At 38.5% G+C, this 23,478-nt stretch overlaps 1 protein-coding gene across 6 annotated transcripts in view; it reads right to left on the bottom strand.

The window, feature by feature from the left end:
- The window catches only part of LOC137198211 (collagen alpha-1(XIV) chain-like), a 222,721-nt gene that overhangs the window by 78,074 nt on the left and 121,169 nt on the right, over nt 1–23,478 (bottom strand). For all 6 annotated transcript variants that reach the window (XM_067611887.1, XM_067611892.1, XM_067611891.1 and 3 more), the window contains 5 exons: nt 23,075–23,191; nt 15,018–15,167; nt 11,337–11,411; nt 4,080–4,219; nt 2,364–2,487 (listed from right to left, as the gene is read on the bottom strand). In XM_067611887.1, coding sequence (XP_067467988.1) covers nt 2,364–2,487; nt 4,080–4,219; nt 11,337–11,411; nt 15,018–15,167; nt 23,075–23,191 — 606 coding nt within the window. The remainder of the gene's footprint in view (nt 1–2,363; nt 2,488–4,079; nt 4,220–11,336; nt 11,412–15,017; nt 15,168–23,074; nt 23,192–23,478) is intronic.

The raw sequence follows: 23,478 nt of genomic DNA, 5'->3' as shown, positions 1-23,478 counted from the left end.
CACGGACCCGTCAATCAAACCCATCGTCCAATCAGCATGTGAGACTGAGAGGATTTTTACTGTAAAGTACGGCTGCGCAATTCAGACTAAATTGATCATTTAAATGATTTTTGCTAAATGTTGTTTTTTAATTATCTCTGTAATAATGTGTGAGAAAGAGCAGAAGGAGCAGATACTGATACAAAAAATATGATAACCAGCAGGCCGTCTTTTGATATATTGATTCACATATATTTTTAACTTATAGTCGAGCTGAAGTCTGTCACTGTGGACAGTTTGGTGATCAGAAGTCAAAATAATTTACTGCATCGTCAAGTTTTTTATAAATTATTTCGAGTGATGTTAATTTAGACACAAAAACTGTGCACCATCATTTACAATCTAAAACGTAAACAAATTATAACTTAATGTAATAAATGATTAATTCAAAATTATTGTCCACCCACATGAGAGACAAAAAGTAAATCACAGATCTATTTTTAATTGCATTTTACATTTGAGCTCAGCAATAACAAGGTAATAGTAGGTTAATGTTCTTATAATAAAGATGTAATAATAAAGAAATATCAAGGTAACTTTTTAAAATAATAATAACCAGATAATAGTTTGGTATTAACAATGTGTATATCTAGGTAATATTAGAGAGAAGTTATTGTAAAAGGGTAATAAGGGGCCAAAAACAAAGAGGTAATAATAAAGATAATAATAAGGCAGGACTATTTAGTAATATCGTTGTAAAGTTTTGGAACCTGCTAACAATAATAAGGTCATATTTCAATTAAAACATGGTAATACAGTGTCATTAATGAGGTAATAACCTGATAATAATGAGGTAATGTTGAAATTCTTTTTGTTTTAAGGTAATACAGTAAAAAAATCTACTTTTAATGCTGTGATTTGTTACCTGTAAACACACTTTGTAGTTTCTGTGTAATAACCATGAATCAGGACTGTAAAATGTAAAACTACCCATTTCTATTTAATTTTATTGTAATATTAGATTAAACCAAACACCAGTAGGAACAACATTCCTTCATCACATCATGCTTTAAGTCAGTCATCAAGCAAAAAATGCAAAAGATTAGCATGCTAATACGCTAATAAGCTAAACTCGCTGGACTAAGCATTATCATTGTGAGAATGTTAGCATGCTAATGATAGCATTTAGCTCAAGTACAGTACAGACTCAGTCTTGTTTTCATGATCACTTCGTGCTCCAAGTCATTCATCAAGCAAAAATGCAAAAGATTATCTTCTTCCAGCATCTCCAGTGAGAAGATTTGCTTATTTTCTGCTTTTATTTCTGGTCAAGCGAACTTTGAAGATGTAATCTGAACAGTTTTTACTATTTGACATTTTATAGAAGAACAATTAATTGAAAAAGTGACCTATAATGAAAATAATCTTTAGTTGTCTTGTGTCATTTATTTGTCAAAAACTGATTTCTTCATTTTAAAAACTGCATGCTGTATTCTGATCATAGTGTTTTCTTCAGAACGTGATGTTTGAAGCAGGATGGACCACAGAGACGCTGTGCAGTTGCTACATTTCAATAAAAGAACCGAGTGGCATCAGGTATTTCACACAGATCCAGTAATCAAATACTCTGCAGGCCTGTGGGAACGCTGGGAAAACGAATTCTTAATTGCAGTGTGCAGAACGAGGTGATTGAGTGCTCTTAAACTCCCCAAACTGCTGCTTCCTGATAGAAAGGAGGATTAGTGACGCTGTTACAAATCTGTTATCTGCAGTCTCGTCCCTGCAGGAGAAACTGGCTGCACTGCTTTGTAAACACTGATTAATAACTACACTTCTCCCTGCTTCCCCACAGACTTCCTCTCATTACTAACATGCTCAAAAATATAAGCTTTCATGCACTTTTACACGTACAAGATAAATGCAAACATGCAAATACAAATGTTCTACATGTGTGTGTGAATGTGTGCAAGAACCAGGTGCACACAAGAAGTGCAAATGTTTGAGTTGCACACACACTCATATTGACACGAAGCACACAAGCAGACACACACTAACACATGGATTTAACTTTGTGTTTGCAGTTGCCTGCTGCTCAATAAGTATTGATAATGTTATTAAGAAGGTGAGTGTGCACATGTTAGACTGTTGATTTGTCTCACGCAGCCGTCTTGCTTGGATTTAGAGATGATTTCTTCAGGGGAAAAGCTGGATTTTGTCTCATTTCAGTCAGTCTGAGTACAGACTTTTCCTCAAACTCTGTAAAACTGCAATAACGAACTCAGACGCGATCCAATAACTCATAAGCACCGTAGCAAAGCTCCCCAAGTTCTCCTTATTACGTTGTGTTTTTCTCTTCCTCAGCGGCCTGTCTGCTGTGTACTCACCTGTCTTGGTGTTTCCTCCCTTGTAGGAGATGTTGTTGATGGCGTCCAGCAGTCGCTGCTTATCGTTGTACGAGTTCAGCTTGAACTCAGTTCGTGCGTCATCACTAAACTGGGCGATGGCGACCTGTCAGACAACACAGGAACATTCATGAACAACACTTACTTTTACTTTAAAGCAGGAGTATTCATCTAACATTTAAAGAGGTCCACTTAGAGAAAATTTCTTGAAGCAAAGGTCCAGAAGATCATAATGTCTATAACTATTTAGTGTGAAATATATTTAAGTAGCCTCGTAGTTGTATCAACATCTGACTGTCCAATCAAATGAATTTAGTACAATTCAAAAACTTTTTGACAATGTTTATTGTTAACATAGAGCTGAACATATATGTATGACTGCTGACATGTTTAATGTAATAATAATAATCTCATCTACTAAATAAAATACGGCTGCATTTGAAAATGAGAGAAAATAAATAAAATGTTCAAATAAAGTGCTTAACTTCAGAAAAATAAAATAAAGGGAGGAAAAGCTTGAATTTCCCCTTTTCTGTGTCACATCTTGACTTTCTCTCCCTTTCTACGTCTCACTCGTCTTTTTCCCAACCGTCACCGTCTACTGTAAAGACTAGAAAAGCTGCGCCAGTTAAAACAGAAGCACCCTGTCAGGTTTTAAATCATAACCTCCCGTCTTGGCTGTAGACCCGGACCCGGACCGCGGTCCGCCAGTTATTGACCTCTGCTTTAAAGGGCCGGACTATCAACAACACTGACCAAGATAATATTCTCTGTTTACGTCTAGGGGTTTCTAATCATGCAGACACTTTTATCTTTTATTATATTCTTTTTTTTGTTACCACGGACACATTCCTGTTGAATTTTTTTTCAGACGTAACTGAGAAGCAAAAACTAAATTCAATTAATTTCCCTTGTATTGGGGTCATGACACAAGTTTCAAAGGTGGATATCACAAAATCAGTGAAAATGTATTTTTTGTAATTTGGGTGAACTGACCCTTTAATGATGCTACGTGTGGAATTTGTGATTAGCAGTCATCATTTATACAGAATAAAAACTACATTTCCCATAATTCCTGCTGTTTTTTGTCCACTTTTCTCTAAAGAAGACAAAACATGACAGAAACTTTGCCAACAGCAGAAAATCTGAACTCTTCATCTTCATCTTTGTGTGCTGATGAAGAACAGAACCTTCTTCCTGTTTTGGCTGTTTTGTAATCAAGCTCATTTTTAATCACACCTGAATCTGATGTGGCTGTGATGTCATTTATGTAATGCATCACACAAAAACTTTTCATTTTTAAAACACTTTATAGCATTAAAAGAGGATGAAGAAGATAAACTGAACTACTGCTTTACCTGATTAGTTACTCACACCGCCATCTTTTTTATTTTTCTGCACTGTTACTTGCATATTACATTTATCCTGCACATATGTAAAAACATGTGTAACGTGTTATTTACTCTGCTTATACAGAGTCACTGCAGACTGACGCTGAACTGTCGTCCTCACAAAAAAATCAAGCAAAAACTCATCATGTTTACTTGAAGACGTGACCTTTCTGCTCGACTATTAATAACCTGTCAGTCAGGCAGTGTGGTGCGAGAGCTACCAGACATTAAGAGTTGAGAATAACACATGTCAGAAGCTTCATGAACTACATGTAGTTCAATGTTTCAGGAATGCCTCCTGGAGTACCTGTGTGCCATCTGGGCCGATCTGGTCCAGAGCTCCGGCGGTGCTGTACAGGAAACGAATGATCTTCAGGAAGTTTTCATCACCGATACTCCAGGAACCGTCGACCAGGAAGACCAGGTCTGCTCGGGCCGCCTTACAGACTGGACAGAGACAGACAGATGATGGTGAGGAGGAAATACAAAGCAGACTGATTACAGCGGTGTATTTTTTTTACATTTTCTATCTCCTTCTATATCTCCCCTCTGAGACGGTTCACAGGTTTGTTTTCGACAAGGACGAGGAGATAAAAGGAGGAGAAAAAAAAAGGGAGGATAGATGGAAGCAAACGTAGAGGGGGGGTGAGACGGAGGAGGATGCAGATGAATGACAATGAAGAAGACGAGAGCACACACACATCTGTTTTATTCATATTATAACGTCTCTATCATGGTTGTAACTTATTAAATAACTTGATTGGTTGTTGTGTGACCATGTGACCATGTGACCTTCATTTTTATGTTTCTCAGTGAGTTTAATCTTATGTGTTTTAGTTTAATCAGTTTTTCTGCTCTTTGAATATAAAACATTGATTGTGCACATTGACTTTGGTTTGTTTAAATCTGAGATGAAAATCATTCAAACTGTGGAGAAAAACTTTTAAAGAAAAACTAATCTGGAAGCAACTTTTTCATAGTTTTGTTGTTTTGCAGCAGAATAATCGAACAAACAGACATTTATTGGTTCTTTTTACTCTTCGCTAGTTTGATAACTTTTGCTTTTATTTCTGTTTCTTATCACCGTTGCAAATAAACAAACTTTGACTTTATTTTGATGGATGAGGAGTCAGGAGCTTCTGAGTAAAGTGAACCTGTGATTGATGAGACTTGAAGAGGTCTCGACTTGTAAAACGATTGAAACTCTGTTAAACTCATTAAATGCAAAACACACAGTCGCCTCCGTTCCCGTTCAATCATTCCAATCACTTCCCCTTTCTCCTCTAATAAAATCACACTCGAGGGTCAGCTGGCGCCCGATTGATCTGCAGACGGCTTCAATTCTGTCATCTGCTCTTTGTTTACTCCAAACATATTTAATAAACCACATGAGGTGAGAACTGATTTTCTTTCATAAAAAAAAAAAAAAAAAGCTGCATTAATTTCGGTTTTTAAGGACAGGAATGTTAATATACAATTATTTTAGATTCTTATTTTAGCTGCAGTCTCTGGTGAGACAGAGGAGAGAGAGACGGCAAATAAAAAATACAAACAAATCAAGCAAATAATTTGTGAAATATGTGTAAACAGTGGATGATGATGAGGAGGAGGAAGAAACAAGCTGAGAGGTTGCTGATTGTCTGCAGATCAAATTCATTTCTGCCGACTTTCTATTTATTTCCTTTTTTTTTTGTTTTGTTCTGTCTGTTTGTTTAGCAGCTTTTTAAACTGTTATCATTTACTCAAACTCAGCTGTAACTTATCATTTTGCCAGTTTAACAAAGTGTAAAGCTACCAGGAACCCAAATTACAAGACAAATGACATGAAAATGTACAAATCTTTGGTGATAATCACTGAAAATATCATTATACAACAGTTCAAAGTTGTAAAAAAGACAGTTTACAGCAGAAATAAAACTATAATACAATCTATTTACATGTAAAGTGGTTTTTTAAATCCTTTTATACCTTTATAACTCGTTTTTGTGTATTCCTGTAAATCACTGAATATATTAATAATTCACAGCTTTAAAACCTTTTTTAGAAAATGTTTATGATCCACATAAATAAATAAGATTCTGCTTGACAGACTCACATCAACACCTTCAGTTGGTTTTCTCAGCTTGTATCTACATGATATAAACACTGACTGAGTATTTTATTAGGATCTAAAACAGCCTTTAATTCTACTTTTGTGAAGTTTGATAATTGAGGTCGTAGTGAGGTGTAATTTTATAAAGACTCATGAGTTGCTGAACGGAAAAGAACCTGATGGTGCAGAATGATTATGACAAGTATCAGAAGTAATAAGTAGTAGTGTGTTGAATTGTCATTATAATGAATATATAACCTCACAGACCACATATAATCAATGAAAGGGCACAAAAAAAAAAGAATCTCACTTAATGCACTGGATAAACTGGAGGGTAAGTTTGTGTTAAACTTCACTTTAAATGTGTTTGTATCAAACTTAGTGTTTCAAAAAAAAGGAAAAAAAAGAGTTGCTGTGGGAAAGCAGGGAGGTGTGAGGAGGCAAGTATGGCAGGAAGCTCTGACAATAACGGTATGATATGATCCTTAGCAGTTACATAAAATAAAAGAGCATAACTGGATGGAAGTGCTCATGCCAGATATGACCAGCTCGGGCCAAAACCTATTTAAGAGATTTTGGGCGAACAACAGGTGACATAAAAAAAATAATATTGGTGTGGTTGGCCAAGTAGGAAGAGGATGCTGACTCTAGGGTATATAAGACAACGCCCTGAGTTGCCAAACTCAGAGCAACGGGGTGGTCTATTATGAACACTGTATTGCTCTCCTCTATTGCCTGACGTTAAAGTACATTTTTGCTGCTCAGAAACTCCTGATTTTTGAACAACAAAGAGAAGTTTGGCCTTGACTTTTTTCAACAGAGACCCAGCGGAACTGATAGGACAGTAGTATGTGATGGTGATCTGGAGTGAAATATGTTGAAAAGTGTTCCTAATATTTTGTCCACCCTCATGTATGTTAATGGGGTGGACAAAATATTAGGAACACTTCTCAATACAATATTTATAATATAATATAATAACATTTTTGTGAATGAAACTCGCCCGCTAACGGAACAGAACAGTTCGCCTTATATGGACATTTTAGATGCGTTGATGATGCTGATGATGAAATCTCAGTAACATTCATCTCATGAACAGGTGACGTTCATCAAGTGATTTACAACCAGTTTGGACAATTAAGAGATTTTGTTAAATCCAACTTGGAAAACTCCAGTCCAGAGATTTAATATGAAAATATTCTTGCATTTTGTTACTTATTGCATACTAGAGTATTAGTACATAGTAGAAAACTGAGGCATAATTAAAAACAGACCTGCCTATTTTCAATGAAACATGAAAAGTTTCATTGAAAATAAGAAAACGCCTCAAGATAAAAAATGTTTTGGAACAATATGTCTAATTTGTATTCACCACTGTGTGTATTATTTTAATTGTGAACATGCGTGTATCTCAGGCCAACAGAAAGCATGATAATATAATAAGCTATGAAAATAACTGTGTATGGCCGCAGGCGCTCTGTGTCTCTCTGGTTCTGTTTATCTGGCAGCTCCACTCTCATCCACTAAACCAAAGTGTCTCATGAACACAAAGTCTTTGATTTACTATAACTTGGAAATAAAAGACTCCCTCTCTCACTGGCTGATTACAAACACCAAAATCCAACATGTATCTCGTTAAAGGACCAGTGTGTAAGATTTAGTGGCATCTAGTGGTGAGGCTGCAGATTGCAACCAACTGAAAAATGAAGCCAATGCAGAAGTGCCATTCTCTCTAATGGCCATCAGGGGGCGACTCTACTGGCTGCAAAAAGAAGTCTGATTGTATGGAAGTCTATGAGAAAATGACCCTACTTCTCTTTTGATTTATTACCTCAGTAAACTGTTTCCTAATGAGTTTATGGTCTCAATCGCTAGTTTCAAGTCTTCTTCAATACGGCATGATATTCATTTTGTAAATTATGGTCCCATTTAGAGTAAAATAGACGATAAAGCAGCGTATGCTTTAGAGTGTGGCTACATTGTGATTGACAAGTTGCTACCACAGCGACAATGTTGCTTACATAATGTAACCATTGCGTACAGATGTAGCTGCTGCTATTTCACAGCATGTCTTCAGTTCACTAAAGTTAATTGTAACGTTGTGGTCGCCAAAAAAAAGTCTTGTTCAGCGTTTGGTTTTAATAAAGGACCCATCAGTGAGTCGCATGATCAGTTTTTCCAGTGAGTACATTTTGTTTTAACGGTTTTAGGCCTGTTTTCTGCTAGCGAAAATTAGCATTAGCATTATCACTGTTAACCATAGATTGTAAATGCACTGTGCTAACCAAGCTAGCAGCTAGTGCTATGGTCAGCTCCACCCTCTCGTCAAAATATGGTTGTTTCTGGCTTCAAAAATCAAACATGGCGACAGCCTAATCCAAGATGGCGACGGTCAAATCGCTACACTTGAGGCTTAAAAATGGCAGTTTGGCGCAAACCAATGGGTGACGTCACGGTGACTACGTCCATATTTTTCACAGTCAATGAATACCCCTCCCCTCAGGAGATCCTACGGCGGCTGCGAAACTCTCGCAAAAAACATGAAAGACCTTCTCTAGAGTCAGTGTTTGGTTTGTCCGTTCTGGGCTACTGTAGAAACATGGCGGTGCAACATGGCGGGCCTTGTGGAAGACCTGCTCCCTCTGTAGATGTAAAGGCTCATTCTAACAAAAACACAACAATTCTTATTTTCAGATGATTATACGCTAATTAAAACATGCTCATGAATGTTATATTCCATTTCTGCCAGTAGATCCCCTTAAATCTGACACACTGGTCCTTTAACAGAGACTCTTCTCCCCTCACAGATATGAACAGATACGTTTTGAAAATGAAACGGTTGATGCAGGAGTGACAGACATGAAGAATGTGAATTACATGTTTCAGGAGATGGAAAATTGCTGCAAGCGTCCAAAACACACAATTTATTTTAAATTACCCTTTTTTATCTTGTATTTAAGTTCTATCTTTATAATTATGTGTTCGTACTTAAACGTGTAAGAATTGGAACAGGAAATTATCGCTCACTTCATCACCATATATAGAACCTGTTCAGGATTCAAAGGTCTGTGTGTGTGTGTGTGTGTGTGTGTGTGTGTGTGTGTGTGTCGCCGTGTGGGAGGCAGTTAAAGCTTATTTACTTGGTTTATACTGTTTTCCTCACACACACACACACACCTCAGACTCAACATGTCACATTATGATTTATATGAGATGAAATGTGGGCGGACAGTGAACTAAACTTAGTCGCTGTAGATACAAGTACTGCACAAAAGGTTTTAAGCACTTTAGATGTTCAAGTTCTTATCCATCTGCAGCATGACAACGACTCCGAATATCCATCCAGATAAAGAACAAGGAGTCCTGCAACAGATGGTGTCTGATCTCAACATCACGGAGTCAGTCTGGGATTAACGTGAAGAGACGGAAGAAGAAGAACTGCGGCGACTTCTCCGAGACGCAGGAACGACCGACCTGCTGAGTTCCTTAAAAAAAACTGATTTACTTCAGGTTTCTTCTGTTTATTGAACTTTTTATGAAGTTAACTGATAAACTGATAAACTATTCATGGCGTTATTTCTGAAAGCACTTTAGTTTTGATGCCTTAAACCTTTAAACAGGAGAAAAATATATAAACGAAAGAAAGCAAAATGTGAATAAGTGTGAATGAAACCTGAACTAACTGCTTTAAATCTTTTGTATTGTATCTGTTACAGCAATATTACAGTTGAATTCCTGCACTGTAAGATATAAAAAAATGTTTTATTATTTTGACCCTATCATATCATGTACAGCACCAATCAAAAGTTTGGACACATCTTACTGTTCACCTGAATGAGAAAGTGTGTCCAAACTTTTGACTGGTGCTGTACATAAAGTGCATCTCGGGCTAATTAATACAGTATTTTAGGATTCTCCAGCTTTTATGTCTCTACTGTCATGTGAACAAGCTGCAGCTTTGTGTCATTTAAAGTCTTTAAACACTCAATTTCATCTTTAGTCTTCATTCACTTTATCTGACGGTTTTGTTGTGACCGTACGCTACTGGGATACAGAACTATTCCTTAAAAACTAATAAAGCAAAGAGAAATAATAAAGTAACAAATGGCCTTAAATTGTACATTAAGTGCAGATGTTTTATCAGTTAAACAGTCACTGTAACGTAGCTCATGACAAGTGACTCTAGTTTTCAGCAGAAACATGTAGCGAACACAACTCTGATATGGAGCTATTTCCCTATCTTTATTCAAGAGCGTGGTATATCAATTTGAGAGCATAATTTATTGATTTCACGTTCAAATTTTGTAATTTGTTCCTCAAAACCCTGCCCTCGCACTCAAATAGCCTCTGCTTGCGCTTAGATTTGCTCTGTTTCTGCTCAAACTGTGTGTTTGTACTAAAATATAATGTTGCTTGCACAAATTTCCTGCACTTGTGAAACTTCTGCTCTCAGATTTCTCTTCTGCTCTAACGTTCAATTTCTTAGAGAAATAAAGGAAGGGAAGTACATTTTATAAAGCCCTGGAGTGTGGGAGTGGATGAACCCGGTTAAAGAGTACCCGCCCGTACGGGACGATCTAAGAAGTACAAGAAGAACAAGCTCGCAAGGAGGCAGAGATCATTTCATTGGTCAACACTAAACCTGGCCTTCTATTGGTTGGGGGATTTGGACAGGGTTGTTGCACAAAAAAATCCAAGAGCAGAGGAGAAATCTGAGAGCAGAAGTTTCATGAGCGCAGAAGCAGCCTGAGTGTGAGGAGACGAGCTGAAGCTCGAGCAGGAAATCTGTGAAAGCAACATTATATTCGAGTGCAAGCACACAGTTTGAGCAGAAACAGAGCAAATCTAAGCACAAGCAGAGGCTGTTTGAGTGCGAGGGCAGGGTTTTGAGGGAGAAATTACAAAATTTGAACGTGGAATCAATAAATTATGCTCTCAAATTGATATACAACGCTCTTGAATAGATAGGGAAATAGCTCCATACTCTGACACATCATCAGCTTTTAAGTTGATATGTTGAACTTGTTAGCAAACAGTTGTTTATTTCCACATCCAGCAGTTTCGGAGCAACATTATCATTCATTTGGAGTCGTGTTTCTGTCCACCTGGTGAATGTAAGTCTAATATTCACTCTCTTTTAGCTCTGTTTTTGTTCTCCACCAACTCCTGAGGGAAATATCTGGCTCTTTAGCTGCTAAATGCTCCACTATGTTCACCAGCTAGTCTACAGCTAACTGTGTCTGTTTGCCGTTTGGTGCTGAGCAGGTAGTGCAGAGTGGCGGCCCAAAACGACGATATGAGAGCTGTGAGAGTGAACCAGAACAGTAAAGTTGCAGCTGGTTTATATTTGCTGGCAGCCAAAAGCTAAATAAACATGATAGAAATGTGTTAATTGTATCCCAATTAAAACTTAAAGAATCAGATCATTTAAACTAATATAACTACGACTAATAATATAAAATCAGCTCTTACCTTCCATGGCAGCAGGGATTGTGGGTAGCGGGGTGGTGGTCGGTGGGAGGGTCGGCGGCAGGGTTGGGACGGGTACTGCATATAGAGAGACATAAGACACACATAAATGTATGAAAACCTGCAATTATGACGATGCATTCATCGTTAAACTATCACCACATACGATATGACCCCAGAATTAAACCCCCCCACTAAAAAAACACAGAGGAGCCTCAGACAGTCACATGTAACATACAGAATGTGTAAAATAACAACATGCAGACCTGTGATTTCAGCTCCTGTATAATTTGGTGGATTGATTACAGCATCAGCTGCAGACTAAATCAAACTCCAACTGTCTCTGCTTTCAGCATCTCACCTTTAATCTGTGTGTGTGTGTGTGTGAGTGTGTGTGTGGGGGGGTGGGAGGATAAACCAGATAAACTAGCTGCCCCCCCCCTCCTAAACTCACACAACATACACACACACACACACACAGTTTATTTACTCGGAGCTGTTTAGGCAGTAAATCAGCTACCTGAGGCTGCATTACTGTGAATTACTTGTGATGGCGGGTGGAGAGTGTTCGGCAGCGGCTGCCTGCGGCGATGGGAATAGTCATTTGGAGGAAAGGCTCAGGCTTTCATTTACATCAAAACAAAGCTATAAATCACTGTGGAGGCTCTCTACAGAGCGACAGAGCAGAGGGGAGCAGCTTCAAGCAAACAAATACCTGCTCTGGAGAAGGAGGGCTCTTTTCTTGTTCCTGAAAGGTAATCCATCTCAAGAAACATTATTCCTGCTATGATTTTTGTCAACGTTTCATTATAAATGCCTGGCAGAGAAGTGGAGGCTTGAACAATCAATCGACGCCTTCAAATACAATAAAAAAAAACAGCAATACAAACAGTCATAACTGCTCAAATCTGTCTATGTTTAAGACTCATTTTTTTGGCCTTGTTTACACCTGCTATTAACATCCGTCTCAGGTGATCTGATCACAAGTGGACAGCTGTAAATACAGGTGTAAACGCACCCAAGACACATTGAGGACGGATTGAGATCCGATCACTCAGAACACATTCGGAGGTGGTCTGGGCTGCAAGTGGCCACATTCCTTTACTAGTGTAAACCCAATGCATCCTGGACCACATTGAAGGACCGCCTACTCAGCTGACGTCCTCTATTTTCCGGCAGACTAGACACAGAACCCTCCGTCCAAAGCTGTTCAACTGGTTTGATGACAGGATAAACAAATAATTTAGTTTTTCATGTGAATTTAAAAGTAATCCACCTCCCATTTTTTGCTGTTTTTCCCGTTTCCCTGACCGGTTTCCCTCTTCAAATCCACAGTTAGAATAGAAATTAAACCACTAATTTTTCACTTGTCTGTCTAAAAAAATATTTCAGAAGCTAAACGTAGCTGGATAGTTTCCTCTGTCCTGTCAAATTGATAACTACAGTTTTTAGTTCGACATAATGGAGCTCAGGATTTATCAGGACGGCTGCTTTGGACGTGCAAAAGAACATTAATTAACATTAGATCCTGACCGATGCTGTCGGTGTGTCGGAGATTTAAATAATCAATGAAGTTATGCTGCTGTGTCTTGTGTGTAAATGCGCACAGTGTCTCTGTCTTGTCTGGTCTTTGAAAACGGAAATGATGTCCGTGTTTATTTGCATATAGAGCAGGGAAGTGAGATCGGATCACATGTGGTCGCATATGGAGACACATGTTAATACCAGGAGTAAACAGGGCCTTTGATTTCATCCCCAGCGCCTCCTCATGCCTTTGGTGTGTATTGTTTTCTTATTGTTTAATGGTTTGTGTAAAGCACAAAACAGCTGCGTGGAAGCAGGAAAAAACACTACAAATCTATTAAACTCACATTATGATTTCTTTTAAAAAGGCAACCAGTAATAATAATCTGTAGTGAATTGATTACAACATGCAAAACGGCCGGTTTTATCCTTTAAAAAAGATGAAACTTGTAGTTGCTTAATTTACCTGCATGTGATGAATTTATGAAAAGAAAAAGATGGCTGCATATTATGATTTTCTAGTCTGTGCCCCTTGGAAATTAAAGATATTCCAGTAGAGTCCCAGATTAAAAATATAGAGCTGGAAATGTGCAGAACATGTCCTCTTTAAACTGCAAGTGTGTTGACGCTTTAACTTCCAAGTAAGATGTTCAGATAATTGGGTTAAACTTCTTATTTCTGCAGTAAATCTGGTGAGTAAAGCGTCGACATAATCAACAGGAACAATGGCTGAAACTACAAAAAAAAAGTGTAAAAAAAAAAAAGTTTTTCTGTTAACACAGGATTTCACTGCACATGGTGATCACTGAAAATAAAAATAAAAGCTGCCCACCCACCCCCAACACTCCCTCCCCTTCTTGTCTCCAGACAGTGGGACTTGATTAGTGTTCGGGGCCGCCGGCGCAGAACAAACGGCTCCTTCTGAAAGGAAGGAAGAGGACTCAGCTTTCATTGCTCCCATGAGGATAAAAGAGGTTTTATGTTGAAAATGACGTGATCGTCTTCCCGGCTTGTAGTGGGCTTCTTCTTTTGTACACAATGACAGCTGACAGCGGTTTGTGTACGAGTGTGTGTTTCTGTTTTATTGTTATCATGACACATGCATGGGCGCATTTAAATGGGTGTTTGACACATCGTACGGAGGAGGAAAAGTCCTTCTGGATGTGTGTGTGTGTGTTTGTGTGTTACAGCCTCACACGAACCTCGGCTATGTGTGTGTGTGTGTGTGCAAAAAACTGAAAGTCAAAAAGCCGTATTCAGTATATCCATTGTAAAATGTCTACAGTGTGACGTGTGAGTTGTTTAGTATAACATAATCCTTAAACTAATCCTGTAATTCACCTAGTCTTGATAAGTAGGCTGCTCCTTTACTCAGACGTCAACATGAACCAAAAACCCGACTTGAAAGACTTGAAACTTTGGACTTTCTTTTTAATCTGTAAAACCAGGTCATATTCTCTGCGAACTAAACTTATTTTTTGTCTAAAACATCAAGATAATAAATAGTGATTTTGCTGATTGGTCAGGACTTCGGCTGCAGCGACTCTGACGATTGTTTTTCCTATGAAATGTTAAGAAATAGTGAAATAAATGCGTTCACAATGTCTTAGAGGCCATTTCGATGTCTTTAATTTCCTTTTTTTGTCTGACTAACAGTCTAAAACCGTCAGATATTCAATTCGCTGTCATGTATGACAAAGAAAAACAGCAAATCGTCACATATGAGAAGCTGGAACCGGGAAGATGTTTGGCATTTTTTCATGAAAAATGATGAAAATGATGATGATGATCAAAGTAGATGCCAATTAATTTCATGTTGCAGCTCTTATCAGGAGCAGGTTGAATCAATTCTAAACAAATGTTTGTATCTGAGCTTAAATCTTGTGGTGAAAGCTGATCTCAGCATAGGTCTTTTTACAGCTGAGAACATCTGACATGCATTTTTAATTTTATTCAGTGCAGAAAATAATTAATGAACTGAGAAGCTGCAGATTTTTACACAGGAATGTTTAAACTAAACCACAACAAATTTCTATCAAGCATCAAATCAATCATAAAAAATGAAAAAATCACACCAAAGTGGCCAAATGACACAAACACTTCTGTGTTTCTGTGAAACTGTGCAGTTGTTCGGTGTTTCACGTGTGTGTTTGTACTCACATGTCTTCTCGTACGCAGTGACTGCAGGTCCTTGCGTTCCGTCCTGCAGCTCTGCGTAAACACTGATCTTATACTGCGTGTTGGCCTTCAGGCTGTTGAAACAGTGTCTGTTGGCTCCTCCGCTGAGCTTCGTCTCCTGCTTCTGACCATCTGCAGTGAAAACATAACAATTATTACGTTATCACACGGGAATGGCCTCCATTTGTTCAGTGATTCTGTATTTAATCCCTCCGTTCAACCGAAAATAAGGTCAACATGTTTTGTAAATGTGTTGTTAATAGTTTTACATTACTAGAATTACTAGAAGCAGCTGTGGGGGCGTGTCGGTGTCTGTGTTTGATTGACAGCAGCTGCAGTGGCGTGTCAGTGACTGTGTTTGATTGACAGCAGCTGCGGGGGCGTGTCGGTGACTGAGTTTGATTGACAGCAGCTGCGGGGGCGTGTCGGTGACTGAGTTTGATTGACAGCAGCTGCGGGGGCGTGTCGGTGACTGAGTTTGATTGACAGCAGCCGCAGGGGCGTGTCAGTGTCTGTGTTTGATTGACAGCAGCTGCAGGGGCGTGTCAGTGACTGTGTTTGATTGACAGCCGCTGCAGGGGCGTGTCAGTGACTGTGTTTGATTGACAGCAGCTGCGGGGGCGTGTCGGTGACTGTGTTTGATTGACAGCAGCTGAAGGGGCGTGTCAGTGACTGTGTTTGATTGACAGCAGCTGCGGGGGCGTGTCGGTGACTGTGTTTGATTGACAGCAGCTGCGGGGGTGTGTCAGTGACTGTGTTTGATTGACAGCCGCTGCAGGGGCGTGTCAGTGACTGTGTTTGATTGACAGCCGCTGCAGGGGCGTGTCAGTGACTGTGTTTGATTGACAGCAGCTGCGGGGGCGTGTCGGTGACTGTGTTTGATTGACAGCAGCTGGCACAGAACAGAGATAAAGTAAACAAACTGCTGTAGCTACCGCTGTCATCGGACAGACAGCGTGTCGCTAACAGAGACTTTGAAGAGCAACAGCCAAACCAGCATCTATCAGGTATGAAGTGACATCTGCAGGTATGTTTACATGCTGCAGCTGAGCAGCTAATTAGCTATCTAGCTGTTAACTGGTGCACTTTTGCCCAGTGTGTGTTCATGTAAGTTAGATAAGAAGGAGACTTTAGCAGGAAGCTAATGTGGGTTGTGGCTCTTGTGTTGTGTAGCAGGATGCGATCAGGCTCAGTGTGACCGTTTGCTCTGCCAATCATAGAACAAAACCTTATTCAAGATTAATTTTCATGTATTGAAATAAGGACTTCAGTTATGTAGTCATGAAACAAAAGAGTTAAAAATGTAAATTTCTCCCTTTTTGTTTCAGATTTTTTCTCAATTTATTGATTATTTTTATTAATTGTTTTACAGAGCAGATATGTTGCTGTAGTAGACAAGAAAAGGCAGTTTGAATTTCAGTTGGACTTTAAAAGCAAAACTATCTGAGCCTCACAACCAGCTACTCACTAGGTAATGAGTAGGTCACAGGTAATGTACCTGTGACTCTTGATGTAGATCTCCTGATCTAAACTAAAACTGCATCATTATTATTGTACTTTCCTTCAGGCTGAACTGTATGTACATTTTCTGGAGGAGAGCCAGAGAACAAAGATTCTCCAGTGAATTAAGATGTTTTTTTGTTTTTTTTTCAATTTAGAGAATTACATACATGTCACCTCACAACAGATATTTTGCAAATGTAAAAAGTGCAACTTTTCTCTCAGACACCCAACCTTCAATAAGGTAGTTTTTGCTCAGTTTCGGTTCATTGGAGCCCTTTTGACCAAACCTTTGTCTCTATGGGCAAATGGTGTTAAACATCCACCACAGAACAGATGTGTTTCAGAATTTCAGAATTTTAAAAAGAAAGGGCGAAGAGAGCAGTAGAGGTCGCAGTATTTGCTGAATCTGTCATTCAGCACACAAACGTTTCATTAACACAACAAGCTCAATGGTGTTCAGTTAGTCTGTTCTCATTCCCAGGGCGTCAAATACCGACGCTTTGTCACGCCCTCGGAGTCTGACACCCACGCACAAGACATCCTTTAGAGTCTGTATGAGACGCACCGCGCCTTCAACTAACTCCAATGTAAATCCATTCAAGTCATTATTAGACGCCATCGCCGGACCAATGACGCCTATATCAGGTGACATTTTCCTTCAGTTGGATGGATGCTCGCTTCCAACCACGAGTGTCACGTTTCCAACCTCGACTCGGGACAGTTTTTTGTTATGGCATTTACTGTTGCCATGACAACATTTCAAGTGATCTTTTTAACCCAAACCATGATCTCTCCCTAACCCTAATCCTAACCCTAACCCTGACCCTAACCAAGTGGTTTCTGTGCCTAAACCTAACCAGACTGCACCAGTTGCTCTGAGTGTGTAATACTGGAGCAGAAGGGTCTACATTGAATTTAGTTGAAAGCCCAGTGTGTCACTATACAGACAACAAAGGATGCCTTGTGCGTCCACATGAGACACGAGACATGATGAGGACGGGTTGGTTAAGAACTCAAACTTCCTTCTTGAAAAGATGGACTGACGGGTGTTTGTTAAACTCCTGCGTATATTTCAGATGCGGATGTTGCTCATGATTATGATTAAATCTGGAACCATTTCCTGACTTTTCTTGTTTGTTATGTGAATGTTTCTGCTTGGTTTGTTTTCACTTCTATTTGCTGCCTAAATAAAACTAAATGAAAATTAAACTCATAACAGTCATGAATGAGTGACGGACTAAATCCAATTACTGAAGTAATCAACATTTGTTTGTGTATTTTTTGTTCACTCCGCGCTGGCTGCCGGCGTCTGCTGCAAACATGTCAAATATAATTCTGAGAAAAACTTATTATCCACTAAACATCATGAGTTCACTTTGACAGCTTCATCACTCAGGGCAGGTGGAACATTTTAATGAGTTAAAGTGCTGCAGTATTGTGCCACTTCAATTATTTTAAGTTCAAGCTAATAATAAAACTGTCAATATAAGGCCAGTTTAAATACAGCACACGTACGTACAAATCTGAATGCATTTGTTTATGAATGCACAGAAAAGAAAACAGCACAGGTGAATATTCACTTTATATTCAGCCATTTAATTATTGAATATATTCAGGTCCTGTGTTTGTATTAAATTTTATATCCTTCTAACACAAACTGTGACAAAGCAAAATCTGTCATTTCACCTCCTAGGAGCTCATTTTACAAAATATATTAAATACAGAAAAGAAAGTAGAGAAGAAAATAAAGTAATACAATCAAAATGAGGTTTCACAGTTTTAAATCTGGTGATGGAAACATAACTGACAACGATGTTATATGATATTTGCACACATGGTTTTGATGCTATTTGTAAACTTGGGGAGGTTTGAAAAGCTCAAACTGTGACTGTGACTGTGTGACCAATCAGACGAACCAGTAAAGCTGGAGATCGTTAGATGAGTTGCAATCAGATTCCTGAAACTCACTACAGACACAAACTGGCCAGACAAAAACTATTTTTGAAAGAGTCTTAAAACAACAGTCAGGAGCCCAAATGAACAGTGAAACATGTTTTTCTTGCTGTAATCATTCCTCCTGTTCATACTGACCATTAGAAGATCCCTTCATAATGACCTTACAATGGAAGTGATGGAGGACAAAATCCACAGTCCTCCTTCTGTGCAAAAAATGTATTTAAAAGTTTATCTGAGGCTAATATGAAGCTTCAGCCGATTCGTTGTAATCAAATCAAATTTACAGCCTGTTTATAACACATTTCTTTTTTCTTTTTTTTAAACTGTCCTTCCACTGTCCAGGGAAATACAGAGAAGGGATTTTATACTAAACATACTTTAATTTAGGAAGATATCCAATCTTATTTGACTAATTTGGACATCTGAAAGCTAATATTATCTTCAGATAAACCTTTGAATACATTTTGGATTTTGTCCCCCATCACTTAAAGTGATTTCTATAAACTCTGATTTAATTTAACAATAATTTTTGTAGAATTTTACCACCTCTCCACTCTCTATTCTTTATGAATTTTCCTCCCTAATTTCCCTCCCTGCCTTTATTTCCCAACCGTCCATTCCTAAAAAAAAAAAACTGGACAACTTCTCTCTCTTTCTCCTGCAGCGAGCACATTTTTCTGGTAATTATTTACCAGCTGTGCCAACATAAATCCTCATTTAGCTCAACTGTGTGGTGAGAGAACCAATACCTCAGAGCTCCCTGAAGAAACACTTGGGGACTGCAATAATGTGTGCCTTTTATGTGACGTTAATGATGGCGATGTTGTTGCTGGAGGCCTAAAGGTGATGAATGAACAGTCATTACTTTCCTATTTGGCGGATGACGGCTGTATTTAAAGTCCGTCTTACCTTTTGAGGTGGTGACTGAATGGTTGACGTGTACAATGGAATCAAGACTGCACCATCTGTTGTTTGATGTTATTTTGGTGTGTTGGAGTTTGTTATCAGTTTCAACTAAATGGGAAAATATACAATTATTTCTGTTGGTGCTGAGCCTGGTGGCTGCGGAAAATCAGGACTGAAGAAAGTGCTTTAATAATTGCAAAGGTTTTGTAGAGGTGACCGAGTCATTTTTGACAGCTGAGTACAAAAAAAGAATTTCATTACGCAAATGACAAAGAGTCTGGAGGCAATTTGAAGCCACAATTTAAAGGTTTAAAAGGTTATAATTTCTTCACGAGTGATAGATTAGCAGATATCTTGTGCAGCGGCTCTTTAATTTCTGTCCAACCTTTCAATCCAACAAAGGTTCGACCATTACAGTCAGATTTATACAGGTGAAATCTTTCAAATATGCAGCACAAAATGTGAAGTTTATATTAAATGCTGAACATGAAATAAAGAATTTTGTACATTTAATGAATGTAAATGGAAAGAGTTCATTTTTACCCCTGAGATGTGTCTCGTCAGGGTGCAAAAGCCACAGAAACAGTATTGAAATCATCACAGAGCAACAAAAGTCTCCTCTGAAACTGAAATGGCTTATAAATGGCAGGTGAACTATAGGACTGACTTATAAAAAAAGAAGTTGAACAACATCTTTCCTACATTTCTGGGTTTATGTGATTAAATGTGCACTTTTATACCGACAGAGAAGAATGTAAGAATGTGACAAGAAAAGAAAGAAAGTATCACTGCAGATTTTCCAGTCTGTAGCTAGAAGTTCACATCAACACTGACTGATTGATATCTGATATTTAACAATAGGCCAACTCATACATCAGCTGCACCCTCGTCTAGTGCACAGACACACTTTAGGTCTTTTGACAGGATGTCAGCAGACGACAGAGGGAAGACGAGAAACCTGACTGGAAAAGCTAAATCATGTTTTGGGTTGTTTACTATATGTGATTTGTATATCAAATGATAAAACATGCAAAAACAATGGCGTCACCCGTTAAACTAAGGGTAACTAAGGGTCTTCTTGTCATGTTGCATCTGCATGCAAGTTTTTCTTTATATTTATAGTCACATATAAGGTACAGCAGGAACAACTTGTCACCTCAACTGCATTGCTGCCAGGAACAGGAAAAGAAAAACAACTCAAATTCAGAAGCATTCAACAAACAATACTTATTAAATAAGACTCTCATTCTGAGAGACAAATACAGCCAACTTGTCTCCTTGAAATTACATTTATACAGAACTAAAGTGCAACAGAAAATGTGTTTTTAAGGAAATGGAGAGTCACCCAAATTACATTTTCTGTTAACGTAATGAGAAAATGTTTGTTTTTGTGACCACACATTTCACTTTTTTCCCCACTAAAATATCACATTTTGCATTGCAATATCCGCTCATAGTGACAACAGCGATATTTAACTTTTTTTTATGGTTATGACAGACACTGGCAGCTCTCAGCTAAGGTTAGGGAAAGGTTGTAGTCTTGGTTTAATACAGAAAAAGTCTGCAGTGACTTGAATCACTACAAGTTTTATTAGCATTTAAGCGAAACCACCATCTTTCACTAACTTTAACCAAAGTGCACACAGGACTCAGGATGTGAACTCAGGTCTCTGCTGTCAATGTGTAAATAAATGCAGTGCTTCATTAAAAAAAAACGTTACCTGTGAATATAATCCAGGCAGTGATTACTTCTGTTAACGCAGCTTAAATGGGAAAACAATTAAGCCGTAGATGGTTGTAATTTCTAGGTATGTGACGGGGTTTTACATGGTCACCGACTTAACGGACATTCAGAAACTTGGGTTTGAGTGTCATTTACGTCTGTGGTGACTCATTTTCACACTCCCCCCCCAACCCACACACACACACACACACACACTGTGAACTTCAACTAGAAACACTTGTTTTTATCGACTCAATGAAACTAGTCTTCTCAGAATCAGAGAGTCGGCTGCAGGTGCTGCCAAAACTTCATCAAAGGACTCTCGAGAAGCTAATTCTGTGTTTTTTTTTCCTCTTCTCTTCTCTTTACAGCGTTCCTCCTCAGAATAGACACAACACGACGTAATTACTGTCATTCCTGTAAGAAGAACATCTCATCCCAACACACTTGGCAACAGATAATATCGACCTTTTTGTCTTTTTTCCTGTATTTTACCTCGGGCTGCAAATGTAAATGTCAACCGGACTGCGGTCCGTAAGCCTCCCTCGTCTACAGAGCGGCTCAGTGTCTGATTGCACAGCTAAACCTTTAAGACCGTCACCACGTCTGTGATGGGATACAACAATATCTTTGTCATCTCGGGCTGCTTAGGGATTTAGAGAATTGAGCATTCTTGCGCTGCATACTGAAACTCCCACTAATGAAAGAATGCGAGTATGTATGAGCCCCCCCTCCCTCCCCTCCCCTCCTGCCAACACAAATATGCAGCAGCGTAGGAGCTCGATGGGAAAATCTGAGAAGGAGAATCATAGCTGCACTTACAGGATTCTGTATCCCACTTTCTCGTTGATGTACTGATGCACAGTTACGTTTAATGACCTTGTCGGCTTAAAATCCAGCAGATAACAGAGGAGGAGGCAGGAGAGGAGTCAATGTGTGTCCATGTATTTGCATATACATATATATATATATATTTCCCTGTATGAGGGTGTAGGTGATCTTTATCCCGCAAGGAGAAATTTGTGATGCAGCTAAATTGATTAAAAAATAAAATTTCTTACACTTCTAAAAGGAAATTGCTGACATTGTAGAAAATACACTTGTTAACTGTGTTTCCCAGATTCAGAACTGAAGATCAATATTAGTGTCAGAGAGAGTGAGACAACTCCAAAGCAAACTGGTTTAGAGCTGCAGGGATTAATCCATCAATTAGTTGATTGGCAGAAAATTAATTGGCAACTAATCTGATAATTGAATTATCATTTTCATTCATTTTATTTTCATTTCAAGTAAAAACGATAAATATTTGCTGGTTTCAGCTGTTTAAATGTGAGATTGTGATGCCGTTCTTTGTCGTACATGAGAGTAAACTGAATATCTTTGAGTTTTGGACTGTTGGTCGGACAAAACAAAACATTTGAAGACGTCACCTTGGACGTAGACAAAGCGATTTAATTAATTAATCAAGAAAATAATCATTAGTTGCAGCTCTGATCTGGTTTACTGCACACAGACACTGAGCCAAAATATTGTTGGTCACTTAAATGCAAACACAAACTGATCCTGACGTTTAAAAAAAGAAATGTTTCTATATGAATATGAGTCAAAATCCACAAGATTGTACCTTTAAACATGTACAACAAGATTGTAAAGTAGCTATTGGTTCATATATAACTACTGATAATATATCACTGATGTTCCTCTGACTGATACCAATTCTGAGTGGAGCTGGAAGTTTAGTTACTGGGTTTTAAATCCAACGTTCTGAAAATGCTTTTGCCTTTGAGCAGAGGGAGAAAAATAATGAGATGGAAATCAAAATGTAGTGCAACAATCGTCCCAGGCTGAACCCGATCCACCGAACATTCGGTTGAAACGTTTCTCATCTTAACCTCAAATAAAAACATGATGTGAGCAGCGGCGGAGAAAGTAAAGTCTGTGTGTTACTCACTGAGCATGGATTCGATGAGCACTCTGTAGGCGTTGGCGTGTCGGTGAGGCTGCCACTGGACGCACATACTGGTCATCCTCACCTGATATGGACTCAGGTTGGTCACCCCCAGGTACACTGCAGAGACAGACAGACTCTATATGTTAGAATTAGTTTATTTACATATGGCTGAGGATTGAATTATAATGATAATTCTGATTATTGTTAGTGGAATCATTTATTTGATGTATGGATGGTGAACTATAGTATTAAAATACATGTGACCTATGACTGTATATGAGATTTGTCTTGACTTTGAAGTTATAAGTAAAGTTTTTGACTGTAAAAACTCATCAAGAACAAGGACAAGATGGATATTTCCAGATGTTCCACTTCTGAGAGAAGCTCAGTGGGATTTACTGTGG

The sequence above is a fragment of the Thunnus thynnus genome, chromosome 15, assembly GCF_963924715.1.
Source record: "Thunnus thynnus chromosome 15, fThuThy2.1, whole genome shotgun sequence".
NCBI lineage: Eukaryota > Metazoa > Chordata > Actinopteri > Scombriformes > Scombridae > Thunnus > Thunnus thynnus.
This window is presented reverse-complemented; position numbering and strand designations above follow the sequence as displayed.